This window comes from Syngnathus acus, chromosome 6, assembly GCF_901709675.1.
Source record: "Syngnathus acus chromosome 6, fSynAcu1.2, whole genome shotgun sequence".
Taxonomy (NCBI): domain Eukaryota; kingdom Metazoa; phylum Chordata; class Actinopteri; order Syngnathiformes; family Syngnathidae; genus Syngnathus; species Syngnathus acus.
Window position 1 is genome coordinate 7390935 of NC_051092.1, and position 12895 is coordinate 7403829.

At 43.5% G+C, this 12895-nt stretch overlaps 1 protein-coding gene and 1 long non-coding RNA gene across 2 annotated transcripts; one reads left to right on the forward strand and one right to left on the reverse strand.

Moving 5' to 3' along the window:
• Nucleotides 1-73: 73 nt before the first annotated feature.
• On the reverse strand, nucleotides 74-12366 carry plekhg7 (pleckstrin homology domain containing, family G (with RhoGef domain) member 7). The gene is made up of 17 exons (XM_037254802.1): nucleotides 12238-12366; nucleotides 10998-11745; nucleotides 8727-8749; nucleotides 6917-7029; nucleotides 6599-6636; nucleotides 6142-6246; nucleotides 5589-5738; nucleotides 5267-5362; nucleotides 4322-4420; nucleotides 3407-3520; nucleotides 3025-3199; nucleotides 1629-1744; nucleotides 1267-1354; nucleotides 1107-1186; nucleotides 817-970; nucleotides 634-731; nucleotides 74-336 (listed from the first exon to the last, which is right to left on the reverse strand). Exons 2-17 carry the CDS (start codon nucleotides 11616-11618, stop codon nucleotides 226-228), a joined length of 2181 nt encoding a protein of 726 aa, XP_037110697.1. The 5' UTR covers nucleotides 11619-11745; nucleotides 12238-12366; the 3' UTR covers nucleotides 74-225.
• Nucleotides 11288-12393, forward strand: LOC119124645. Its single transcript, XR_005098307.1, has 2 exons — nucleotides 11288-11401; nucleotides 12111-12393. It is a non-coding gene; the product is annotated as an uncharacterized LOC119124645 (long non-coding RNA).
• The last annotated feature ends 502 nt before the right edge of the window (nucleotides 12394-12895 follow it).

A 12895-nucleotide genomic window follows, 5' to 3' on the forward strand; every position in this document is an offset into this window, starting at 1 on the left:
AGTAAATTAGGTAAATTCAAAAACACCCAATGTGATCCCATACCTTTATATAAAGAGAAACACTGTACCAAAATGTATTACATGTCCAAAGTTTTATTGGTAGACTACTACAGCAGTTGACTGTGTACGACATGCTAGTGGAATCATTGTCATTGGTGACACGGAACAGTGAAGTGCACGCGGACAACTGGGCATGTGCAATGGCATCTCGTGTAGCGGGACATTTCAGATCTGAGAAGATTCCAAACACAGCGAATCGTTTTTTACTCGTGGCTGCCGAGAGTCCAGCTTCAGCAGGGCCGATACGGCCTCCTCTATCTTCGATAGCCATGCTCTCTGGAAAACAAACAGTATGCAAGTATAATCTTGAATATCAGGTGCACACCCTAGTAGCACTCATACTTTTCCTTTTGAATACAATGGCAGAAAGAATAAAGCTTTACAAAAGGGTGACAGCCAGGTAGCATAAATAACACAGTAATTTATCCAAAATATGCACAGATAAAGCTGAGCTGGTAAAGGGAGTCAAAACTATGTCAACAAATCTCCCGAAATAGTGTGTTGATTAATACAAATTGACAGAATGAAGAGAGTCTAGCTCATAATTGGAATCAATAAATATAAAGAAATTACCTTGGAAGACTCGGACACAGCCTGAAGGACAAACGCACCAATACACTGCTGGTAGCGGTTCTGGTGCGTAATTATAAAAGAATGAGGCAGCCCTGATGCTTTAAAAAAAATAATAAAATACAACGATGAAATTATGTAAACCTCACAAGAAGTGCAGATGCATATCAACACTCTTGTTATTACTTGAGGCATTGAGCTGATCGATGTTCCTGAGCCGGAGTCGGTCCAGAGAGATGGGCTGGTCGAGAACCGTGAAGGTGCACCCTTCCTTCAGCAGCTGGTCCAGCTCCAGGTTCTGCGTCAAACGCAGGGAGTTGGCTTCCGGTCCAATGGACCTCTGCATTCATGCGCACCAGGAACATGTACAGTTTTGTTTGGAACAGGCTTCAAATAGTTAAGGAATTGTGGCCCGCTAATAGCATCGCACTGGCATAGTATGTTCGTGGATGAAAGACACCTATGCACCTACACACCTTCTTGTTTCTCTTTATCTTGGTGATGAGCAGGAATTCATCAAAGAGGAACAGGTAGACGTCTATCTGCTTGGTGTTCTCTGGAGGAGAGCCAAAGAAGGATGGTGTGAGTGCGTTTATGGTGCTCGCCAAAATGCATCTGAGAAGCAGACTGGCAGACCTGTGAGCACCAGTTTGCCTTCGTGCAGCAGACTTCTGTGAGAAATAAGATTCTCCAGCGTCACGGCCTTCAGCAGATGTTTCACAGTCTGAAGAAAGAGAAGCATTTCAGCTGGGAGTTGACATTTCAGAATGTCACAGGCGACCTCTTTTTTTTGCAGGCAAGAGCTTACAACAAAACGGTCTGAGAAGAAAAGCAATCCTCGTCCATCAACAAAACTGTGATAGATAGATAGATAGATAGATAGATAGATAGATAGATAGATAGATAGATAGATAGATAGATAGATAGATAGATAGATAGATAGATAGATAGATAGATAGATAGATAGATACGACAGCCGTCCGTTCGGCAGCACCGACCTCGGGAATGAAGGCCCGCTTGTCCCACTCCCACACAGGCAGCCACACCAGTGCGTCTCTCAGTTGCTTGACCTTCTGATAGTTGTCCAACCATTTCACCTTTCCCTCCAGGTCACCTTAGAGGGAAGACAATGTTACTATTCGTAGTACATAATTACTTTCTTCTACTAGTATCAGGGTTCCAATTACACGGGAGGTTCCCACGAAGGTTACTTGAGCTGTCGCAAAGAAAAAAAACTCATGGATTTCCTGGCCTTTTGTGCAAGAACCTTTCGCCAAATGAAGGAGCAGCCGAACAATGCAAAAGAGAAGAAAATTTATTAGAAGTGATGCGAAGCAAGGCTCCAGCAATAGCTTATGTCCCCTCGCCAAAGTTGCTCATTTTAAACTTGTCATGATGGATTGTTTATGACTTTTCAAGCATGAGTAAGCAATGTAAGGCAAGCAGCTGAATATAGCCAGCTCCGTTCTTTAATCCGGCCGACTGAGTATTTACGTACATTATGAGTTCTGTAATTTGCATTGTCTGGAGTGCGAGAAATTGACTCGCAAGTGAACTTCAAAGTGAATTTTACAAAGTGAAAATAGAGCTAACTTGTTTTAAACCTTAATATGACTGATATTTGAACACAAATGGTGCAGCAACACATCCATCCATCCGAAGCATCTAAAAAAAAAGGGCATATATTCCTTATCTGCCACAAAAAATCTTTTACTCCAACTTTTCTGGGGCTTGGTTAATGGCAGTCATATTTCATTTCAATCATAAAATTGATTACTAGGTTATTAGGCATCTCTCACTCCAACAGACCATGTACTGAACAATGTATAGTACAAAGAGAGTATGAGATGCGGTAGTTAGCAGTTAGTGTGCTTTGTGACCCTAAGAGAATGAAAGAATGACGAACAGAGTATTAAAAAAAAAAAAAAAACGGCTTTTCAAATAAGGCTATGCGGTGAATGAGTGCCACAGTGCATTTTATAGTTGTAGAAATTTAAATAAATGATTTCGCAAACAAATGCCCTTTCTCAGTTTTACATTTGTAGTTGTACAAATTTCCTGAGCCACGTGTCAGTTTTCAAAGTCAAACGTGGCCCTTGGGCACAAAAGTTGTCCCGCCCCTTCTTTGGCTGTCCTGCTGCACTTTGGTCCCATTTGGAAGCATTTTAAGCTTGTCCCAACACGTTGCCTGTCCAACATGGACGGACGGGTGTGACAGCATGCTGATAGACTCGAGCCTACTGCGCTTGATAAAAGAAACGCGTGCGGCTTTTCATTGTCTCAACACAAACTCGCTTTCCCAGATCTCGAGTCAAGATCTGTAACGGCGGTGTCCCTGCATGTGGAACCGATTTCTCCTTTGTTCTAAGTGGCGGAAGAGGAGGACATGCTCACATATAGATATGTCCACTTGGTCCGCGACCGCCTGCAAATCCCTGCTCTCCTCGTCCGTGTGGAACCTCCTCGCGATGTTCCGTAGGAGCAGCGGGTAGCGGGTCAACCTCTGCAACGGCGCCACCAGCAGGTCGCGCAGTCGCAACCTGCGGCACTGCTTGTTGCTCTCGCACCACTGGGTAACACGACAGAGTGGAAGAAGTCATTTAAGAGCAGGATAAAGAGGTGATGCACGATGAAAATGAGAGCAAATATTAAGCACTGAAATGAGAACATAAGCAGGATGTCTGCGGCCTTCTTTTCAAGGTGTTGTCTGAATTAGAATGCTTTATTGATCCTATTTGTGAGCTATGACGCACAAGTGTTAAGTGCCCTCGTGTACCTTGACGTAAGACCCAAAGTCCTCTCTGGGCTTGAGGCTGTCCAGATAAAGCAAAGCTGTGGTGTAGTTGAGGCAATACTTCTGCAAGCAGTGGCATATGCTTTCTCGGAAAGCCTGCAAACAGATAGCAATGCCACATCAGCTGGTACACGACAGATAAATACATCATAAAAGCAGAGGTCACGTCCGTAGGACACAAAAATGTGACGGTCAATGAATCAGCAGTTAGACAAAAAAAAAATATATATATTCATACCCTCCCAAACCAATGTCACTGAGTTGGAAATTAACTCATGAAAATCAGGCATTGCTTTATATTTGCAGAACAAGTGAATTAGTTTCATTCTTCGGAGCAACAATATTGGTCTGGATAAAAAAAAAAAACTTTAAGTGGGAGGTTCAGATCTTTGTCATAGGTTGTGCAAGGTGAGTATATTGTGTAGTCAAGAAAGATAGGTTCACAACATTCTAATTAATTTGTGTGTGTCTATTGAAGCTTTCTCGCCACCAGCAGCTTGATGTGTCATGGAATGTTTTGTGGTTCATCACAGCCGAGTGTTTGCACGCAAAGCTACTAACTGCTGGCACACCGTTCCCTGTCCCTCCCTTGAATGTTGTGGCATTGTTGTCTGTCTGCACTGCCTGGCACACAATGTCAACTCACCCAAGAGGTAACTGATGTATTGAATAGTTTCAATGACATCAAACCATTTAGGGAGAGGCCATGAGTCACTTTGCCAAGCCTTTCTTTCACTTGTGACTCAATAGGGGGCATGTTATTTGTCAACATTGTACATTCAGCGGCCTCTTCTGCTTATCAGAAGAAGAAAAATGGACACCCCACCTCCGGGAATCAATATGAAATATCGATATGACATGTTTTGCTATTGCGCAAGAGGTGCACTGGAGTCTTACTTTGCTCAGCAGCTCCAGCAGAGTGGCTCGGTTACCATCGGTGATGTCCAGCGAGTCCTTGATGACGCGCAGCAGGTTGTTAAGGAAACCAAAGCTCACCTGCAAACAAAGACAAAGCGTGTCTTCTTTTGCAGTAGTCCCCAACCTTTTTAGCATCACGGACCGAATTACTGTCAGAAAATATTTTCACGGACCGGTATACCACCAATATACAGTGATCCCTCGCTACTTCGCATTTCGTTTATTGCGGCTTCACTACATCGTGGATTGTTTTCCCCAAATTAAAAAAACATTTAAAAGTCAAAATAAAACTTCTAAATCGAGGAGACATGTGTCCAACCTTTAGGACAATGTAGTATTGCTCCAAATGTTCGTTTACATTCCTTTCGAAGTCGGTTTTCGCGTGTTAGCATGATCGCAAATTAGCATCTTTCCACTAACTCGTTAGCCTGCCCAGTACTTGTTGTTGGTGACCGTACTTCGCGGATTTCACTTATCGCGGGTGGTTCTTGGAACCAATTATCTGCGATAAACGAGTGATTACTGTAATATAATAATAAACGTGAATCCACTGTGTATTTTATGCAACTTTACTTGCAACATAACATGAGTAACAGTATGTTATGTTATGTTATGTTATGTTATATTGTGTACACGTCACTGAGGTGTAAAATAATTCAAGTCATATATTCTTTCTTGTGCGGCCCGGTACTAAATGATCCACGGACCGGTACCGGTACCAAGACATCCTTCCTGTTGCATCAAGGCATTACGGTAGTACGTCTAGACATTTTGTTGCTGAGATGACAGGTGAGTATTATCATTTTTTGCAGGAGCAAAAGTCACGCAAGCCACTTTGATACCGTGACGTTTGTGATGATTCATTGATGCGATGTACGTGCAAAAGTTATCAGGGTCTCGTGCTGTGTTTGCGTTAATACTCACCAAGCAAAGCTCACTGAGGTTTGCAAATAGCCTCCAGGCGTCGATATCAACCAGGCAGCTTCTCGTCTGAAGGTTAGCGAGTGTAGCCAAGAACACCTGAATGCAACAAAGGAGTCAGACAGACAATCGGCTTACAAAGACTCTTGTTGCGCTCTTGTTTGTAAGCACAGACAACCAAAAGAGACTTCAGGAATGCAGAGGGAAAATGTAAAGAACAAAGCAACAGGTATTGGCTTTTTGTTTGAGTTTGGTGTGTTTATTTATGGTGCTGTGTGTGTGTGTTTCTACCCGCAGTAGGAGGCATTGTGTGGCGAAAAATCACCTCTTTGAGAACCATGAGCTGATCCAGGAAGTAAACACACTCGCTGGTGAAGAGTTCCCAGATGGCCTCTTGTCTTTTAAAGCTGGGAGGGTCAGAGGTGGCGCTCCACTGGGAGGACTGGTCCTGCAGGAACTCTGCTACAGAGTAGTCCTGCGCAGAAGTCACCACAAGGTATCAAGTTCGTGCAGAAGTAATTAGCTTTAAGGTCGAGGGGAAAGTGAGAAAGGAGAGAAAGCACTTTGCTATGTTATCGTTTGTATGTGTCAAACACTTATCACATGATAACATCTGTGATGTTCCTCCCACTATGCGGAGGCACTCAAGCGTGTGCAGTGTGTATTTATATTTATACGCTGGATGGTTACCGCCTAGAAAATCAGGTTGTTGCACTACTTGTTATTTCAGGGTAGCACGCTCTACGTAGATTCTATTTGGATTAGAAATCTGAATGTGTTAGCATCTCAAATCGAATTCACGGAAAATCCCTCGCAGCACGATGAGACGTATTTACACAACAAATAACGCGGCGCTGCTGATGCAGGCCGTTTCTCACCTTGTACTTTTGAAGGTCACAGTTCCTCCAGTCTTGGATTTGGGCTGCTGAGAGATATCCTTCAATATCCGTCACCGTCGTGCCTGTTTGGGACTTCCCTTTAGTCTGAAAGTGAGAGAAGTATCTTCATTTTTTCAAAGGGTGTCATTGTGTGCGTGTGTGCGTGTCCTTGTCAACCAAACCAAAACTGTGCTAGCGTGCGACTGTGCGCATTCAGGCCCAGTCTTGCATGATCAAAACTTCAACTAATCAATTTGGCTCAACTTTTACAGTGGGCATATGTCCAATGACTGCAAACTCACACTTTTCTCTAAGTGGAAAAAGGGATGAGGAACCATAATCTGCTTTGTGAAATGGGTCAGGGAACAATGTTGTAACCTCAACAAACACACGCACATGCACAAAAACAAAACACATCAAAAGAAACCAGCAGCAGCCGCTAAAGCACAAGACTTACTGTGCTACGCCTTGAAAACCACTTTGACTTCTTTGTGTCTGCAAAAAAAAAAAAAAGCATAAATACAATGACAAAAGGAGCTGGGAAGAACAGCTCAACAATTGGAAACAAAACAATGTGCTTTGGGTACTTAGTTTGATGGGATTGAAGACGGACAAACATTGCTGGTAAAAATACAATCAAGCAATTGATGCGTGATTGATGAGCAATATTTGAACTGACGTGTCATGACAAACCATTTGAAGTGAAAGTTATGCTGGGTATTCTGCCCACATGGTATGACAAGGTACAGCATGTCATTTTTGTTTTTCTTTTTACCAGAAAAGTTGTCTAGTAAGTCAGCTGCTCCATTGGTTACAAACAGGTCCCCAGGTGAAACATCCAAGCCAGGTAAACTGACCACTACAGAACTCCGCCTCCTTTCTTCCAACCTGAAGTAGACAAAAGAAAAAGATGTTTCATGCCTTTGGATTAGTCTTGTAACATTTATCTAAGCAACGCCGATTTGAGCGTATACTTCCTGTACGTCAGAAGGAAATAACTAAATTCCATTTATGATTCTTCTTGAAATGCCAGTGAAATACCTTCTGCACTGTGCAGCAAATTGCAGAGCAGAAATAAGCACCGTGGCACGTTTCTGCCCGTTTGACAGAAACCTTGTCAACACCTTGTCAATGTTTCAATGCCAAAAGAGGCACACTGTGATTGTGTGGCACTTTTAATCCTCTTGGTCTCTTTTCAGCGAGTTACCAGGGCAAACAAAAAACACTGGGGAACTATTTTGCCCAAGGCAAAGTTAGCGCACCGAAACGCCAATGCTGATCGCCAGTCAATTGCAGTCAGCAAGCCGACAGGTAATGCAACCTAAAATACTTTGTTTGAGATAAAAGAACCAGTGAAGTCATTGAAAAGTGAAAACAAAATGAACTTAATACAACTATTGAAAGCTCTCGGTGGTTTCACTTCCACTTCAGAGCAACAGAACTGATGAAAGCAGATCATTGCTTTTAGTGTTCTGTGCACATTCTTATCAAAGTTACACGCCCATTGTAAAGCACCACCTTACACGTTCATTATAATAAACAGGAGGAAGTACAAGAAAGAGGAATGATATTTGCGTCAACCCGTGATAATATGCAAAATAGCAGTAACCTTTTTTTTTTTCCCTTCCTCGTAGCACACAATGAGCTCTGAGGTTCCATTTCTGGAAGTTGCGTGAGCTCAACTGTCAAACACCTACGTATGCCCGCAGGTGAGAATGGGAGGACTTGCTTAGTTGCATTCACCCTGGTTGAACTTTGGCAATGCAAACTGATCCTTTCGGGTAAAGTAAAAAGTGAGTGGGCAGGTGCACCTGAGGAGGATACAGACCTAATGAGATCGGGGGAGAAGAAAGGGGGGAGCCAACGCTAGCCACCCCGCAAACTAGGTCGGAACTTATGCGAGCGCTTCATTCCGCCGCATCCTCACAATGACGTGCTGTTGCTTTGAGGCCACTCAGAAAGCCGTCTCTGTGTCCACTCAGGGCATTGGTGAAAATGGGTGCTTTGTTCCCCCGCTCAACAGGAGAAATAATGATGCACGGAAACAAAACTCTAGCGCCGCCAATGCCTTTGCGGGGCTCGGCCACTGGAAGAGAAGAGGCGTAGTGCCAGCGTGTAATTAAAGAGACAATAGCTGCCTAATTATCCAGACGGGGAATAACCCAGCTGCCCATTAGGACCAGGAGGGGTGTGGGTGGCAGTAAAGAGAAAACAGCATTAATGAGGGTTTGTCTAGTCCACAACATGACCATGGGACTCTCAAAACTTAACTGTGCTCCACTAACAAAGACATGAGTGACAAAGAATGCTCAATGGGGCTTCTTAAACCAGAGATCCCATCATCCTTGCTCACGGGTGCCCACTGACATAAGGCAAGGCCCCAAAGTGTTGGAACAAGATGGGGCGGATTAGGGTGTTTTGTGCTGACATCCAGTCATAACACAGCCGGCGCATCGTGACAATTTGAGACTATTCACAAGGAGGGAGGGCGGTGGGTGGGTGGGTGTGTTTGTACATGCCTCATATTCAAAATGTTTCCCTCAAAAGGCGTGCGTGGATGATGTTGATGCATGCAAAAAACTTACCGATTAGGGCGCTGCTCTTTCTCCTGCAAAAACAAAATAATGCAGTCAGTGACAAATTTCAAGATCCAATTTGAATAGACATGATGCCTTTGGTTGTGTTTTACTACAGCTGCAATGATTAATCGACAACTAATCGATTATCAACTCAATCGATTATTTTTGATAATCATTTACGTGCCATTTTTTAATTTACAAATGATACAAATTCAATTTTCTCAACAGTAAATAATCTCAGATTTCTTTTGAGTTCCCTGATAGCAGACTGATTATCTTTGTATTGAATCAAAATACAACAGTTGCTTTTATTTTGGAAACAATTGTGAAAAGATTTGCCAATTTTTGGACATGTTACAGATCAAAATTATGGCAATTCATTTGTTTGTGCATTTTATGCACTGTCAATTTGAAATGGCATGTTTTTCAACAGAAATCTGGACATTAAGATTTTTCCTCCAATCCATCGATTAATCAACAAAATAAATCGACAAATTAAATCCATTCGTAAAATAATAATTTGTTGCAGCACTATAGTATAGGCTTTATATTCTTTACTTATGGCTTTGGAATTAATACACTATTCACCGGAAGGAGGAGGGTGGGGACTAAAGATTTACTCGGGCCTACACCAATGCCATGAGTCGCCATCAGTCAAGTCGTTTTTTTTTTGGGGGGGGGGCTAATCCTACAAACAGCAACAAAACCAGCCTTGGCAGAGGTTAAAAAACCACACGCGCTATAGCTTTGTCTTACAGTACACTGCATTCCACGAGCAATGCCGAGGGTTCTTCTTGCAAATGGCGCCATTATATCACTTTCAAAGACATTCAGATTTGAAACAGCGTTTTAAGTGGTCTCTCCGATTCAAAAGCCTCACGATATCTGAGGAGAATGCCAGTACTCCATTGAGAATGTGTTGTGTTGAATAGCAGGAGCTGATGAAAAGATTTCCTATTATCTTCTTCCATCGCTCAGTGACCCCTCCATTATGAGGTGACTGCCGACTGCCGTGAATGGGGGCCCTGGGAGAGCACTTCCCAGGCCTCGCCGGGCAGTGGGCTCCGTCCGAGCTGTCAGTGCATGTAACTGCTGATTCATTGCTTGTCAAAAGCTTGCACTGTGGATGACCACCGCAGGGGGCAAGCGAGAAAGAATGAGCCTGATAAGGAATGTGTAACAATTTAATTTACAGGCTGTGAATTAAAAGCCGTACCACTCAGCGGCCTAGATTTATGGGTTGAATTTCCACAAATGCCACAAGGATATAGGCGATGGAAGTAAATGATGAGCGTTGACACCCCCCAGCTACATATTTCAAATGCAACATGCGTGTGACGTAATCTAATCAAAATACCCCAAGGGTTAAGAATTACAGCAGACTTCTCGGCCTCTTTTGAAGAAATAATATCAGCATGTTTTGAGGGGTTCCGTGCGCTCATGCAAATGAGCCAACATGGCTCCTTACCATGACGACTTGAGTGACACAGCCCGTACATTGCTTAGTATTGTGTTAATTAGACCGATCTACGACGAAGCAACATTTCTCAGACAGTCTCAGGAATGGCTAGCTCACTAAAAGTTTACTTAGTTGATGCAAGAGAAACATATAAAGTCACTGTCAACCATTTGTCCCCTCTATGGGAGACAAATCTCTCCACCCGACGTCTATCTGGGTTCTGCAAAGATGCTGATGATGTATAGCGATCTCAAAATTCAGCTTGCATTTCTCCAATTTAAAATGCTTTCAAAAAATATTTCTCACCTGCATTATATTTTGGAAGAAACTGCATTTCAGACTAACTTCCTGCGCAGGAGGCACAACCTGCCAGAGTCTAGTTTGTCATTTATGCGGAGAGTCCTAAATTCCTAACTGTACCTAACACATTAGTCAGGTGTATTGGTCAGAAAACCTTTTTTTTTTTTTTCCTTAAAATAATCCATCTATCTATCTATGCCAGTGGCAGGTAGAACAATGAAATTATCTCCAACTGGATGGGGGAATGTAGAATTAAGTGTAAAGAAACTTGTTGCCATTCACACAATGTAACAGTGGTCAGCTTTGTGTTTAACTAAACAGGCCAAGATTTTACACAAATGAGATTATAATTATTTCACTGTATATATAGTTTTTGTGACATTTGTTTGGAGTTGTGCTCGGAGATTTTTTTTTCCAATGTGAACTATGCACCTTGACTCAAAAGATTTGGAAAAGCTAGTCTTGAAGGGTGACTGGATTTTTTTTTTTTTTTTACATAGATAAACACCACTGCTCACCTGTAATTCACTATCAGGAAATCCAAAATCTTTCTTAACAGTAGGATGAGCACTGCGACACTGCGGCTTCATGGAAGCGATAGAATTGTCAAAGTTCTTTGATCTATATGATCTGGTTCTCTGTCGGCCACAGGACGAAATTGGCGGATGCTCATGACAGATCTCGCCACCAGACAGGAGGGGGCTGGTGGCTAGGGGAGACTTTACTCTGTGTAAAGGTGATGACAAGCATGCAGCGGAGGGCTCCTCCTGGGTGATACCCATCCTCGCGGGATCCTGGGAGTCCAACACGGGACGCCTGGTGCTCCTCATCCTCCTCAAGGTGGGAGAGGTGGAGATGCGGCCGGGAGCCTGCCGGTCAAACTGGAAGAAAGGTGCTACCGTGCCGTCATGATCGAGCAAAGGTGAATGCCTCAGCTTGGAGTGTGTCCGTGTCAGATCAATGTGCATTATCACCGGATTGCTGGTTTGACACTCCTTGTGCTCCGAAGGCCCCCGATCTGTTTGTGTCTCAGCATTTGCCACTCCTGAAGTGACAACTTCATTTTCCGCCCATTCAATGTAACTCCAGCCCAACGTCTTTTCAACATTATGGTCGACAACTTGCTTCATTGTAGACATTTTAACCCCAAAGGCATCGTAGTGCAGCAGGCTTTCAGAAAGTGGAAGGTTTAGGGGTCTGGAAGCTTTGCTTCCTCTGACTGAAGGTCAGATCCTGGGGCATTCCAGCACAATTTACACCAAGATCCTGACAGAGAGAAGGAGGAGGGGGGCGTCAAATCCATACAGGCAAAACAGAAACAGTCTTACGGCATAATATTCATCTGAAGAGGACGTGGTAACAGCACACAACATTGAGAATTCACACGCGCCTACTCTTCTTTTAACGAGTCTTAGAAACCGTGGGAGCTCGCTGAAGGCAACAAAGTGGATTACAGGGTTTATTCCATGTGACAAGAGCACGACACAAAAGAGTCGCGCACAGGGCTGCGCGATCGAGGTTAATAGTTCACGTATGTGAACAGTCCAGCGTGTTGTACTTCCATTGGTAGATCATTCATTATCGCGACTTTTGCCATGACTGTAACATTTTCATTGTTTTTCATTTAAAAGCGAGCCACTTGCTTCGGGCTCTTCCAGGAGGCAACAAAGGAACTCGACGACGTCTTTTGCAACGTGAGAACACCTGCACCCGGCACACTATAACTCAGTAAAGTGGAACAAAGTCAGGTGTACTTACATGTGTGGAACGGAACGGCTGAGACGCGAACCAAGGGCGGCCGGCGGGGGCAAGAGAAGCGTGACCGGGGGAGGGAGTGCGTCCTGGTGCAGCTGGAAAGCCGGATCGAAGAGACGAAATAAAATGCCCCGAAATGAATGAAACAAAATGAAATAGGCTGTGTGTCTGAGATCGTCTGTCAAACGAAACGACCACGTGAAAAGTGAAGAAGCTGGTGCTATGCACTACATGGGGGCGTGGAGACTTTGGCAAGGCAAAGTTTAGGTGCGTCTGTGCACCGCCCGTATTGAATCATCAGAATTTGATTGTTTGCTTTGCAAATTATGTACAAACCTTTCATTAGTTTTATGGTTGTATAATATTTTTTTACTGGCACAGCGTTCCTTTTATCCAATGGAAATTATTTTTAAGAGGCACTACTGGGAGCTGCAGTGATAGTTAAAAGTCAGAGCCATATTTTTACAAGCATAAAAAAGCTTGTTCGCTGGTTTAAACAACGGACGGTTGTTTTTATTCAAACACGTTCAGCAGGTGGATCACCTGTTTGTGTACAATATGAACACTAGAGGGCGACGTAGATCAAATATTAAGACCTAGTGGTGCAGTGTCACTTGAGGGCTTGAGTGGCTTGATGTCCAGCGCCGCCTAAAGTAAATGG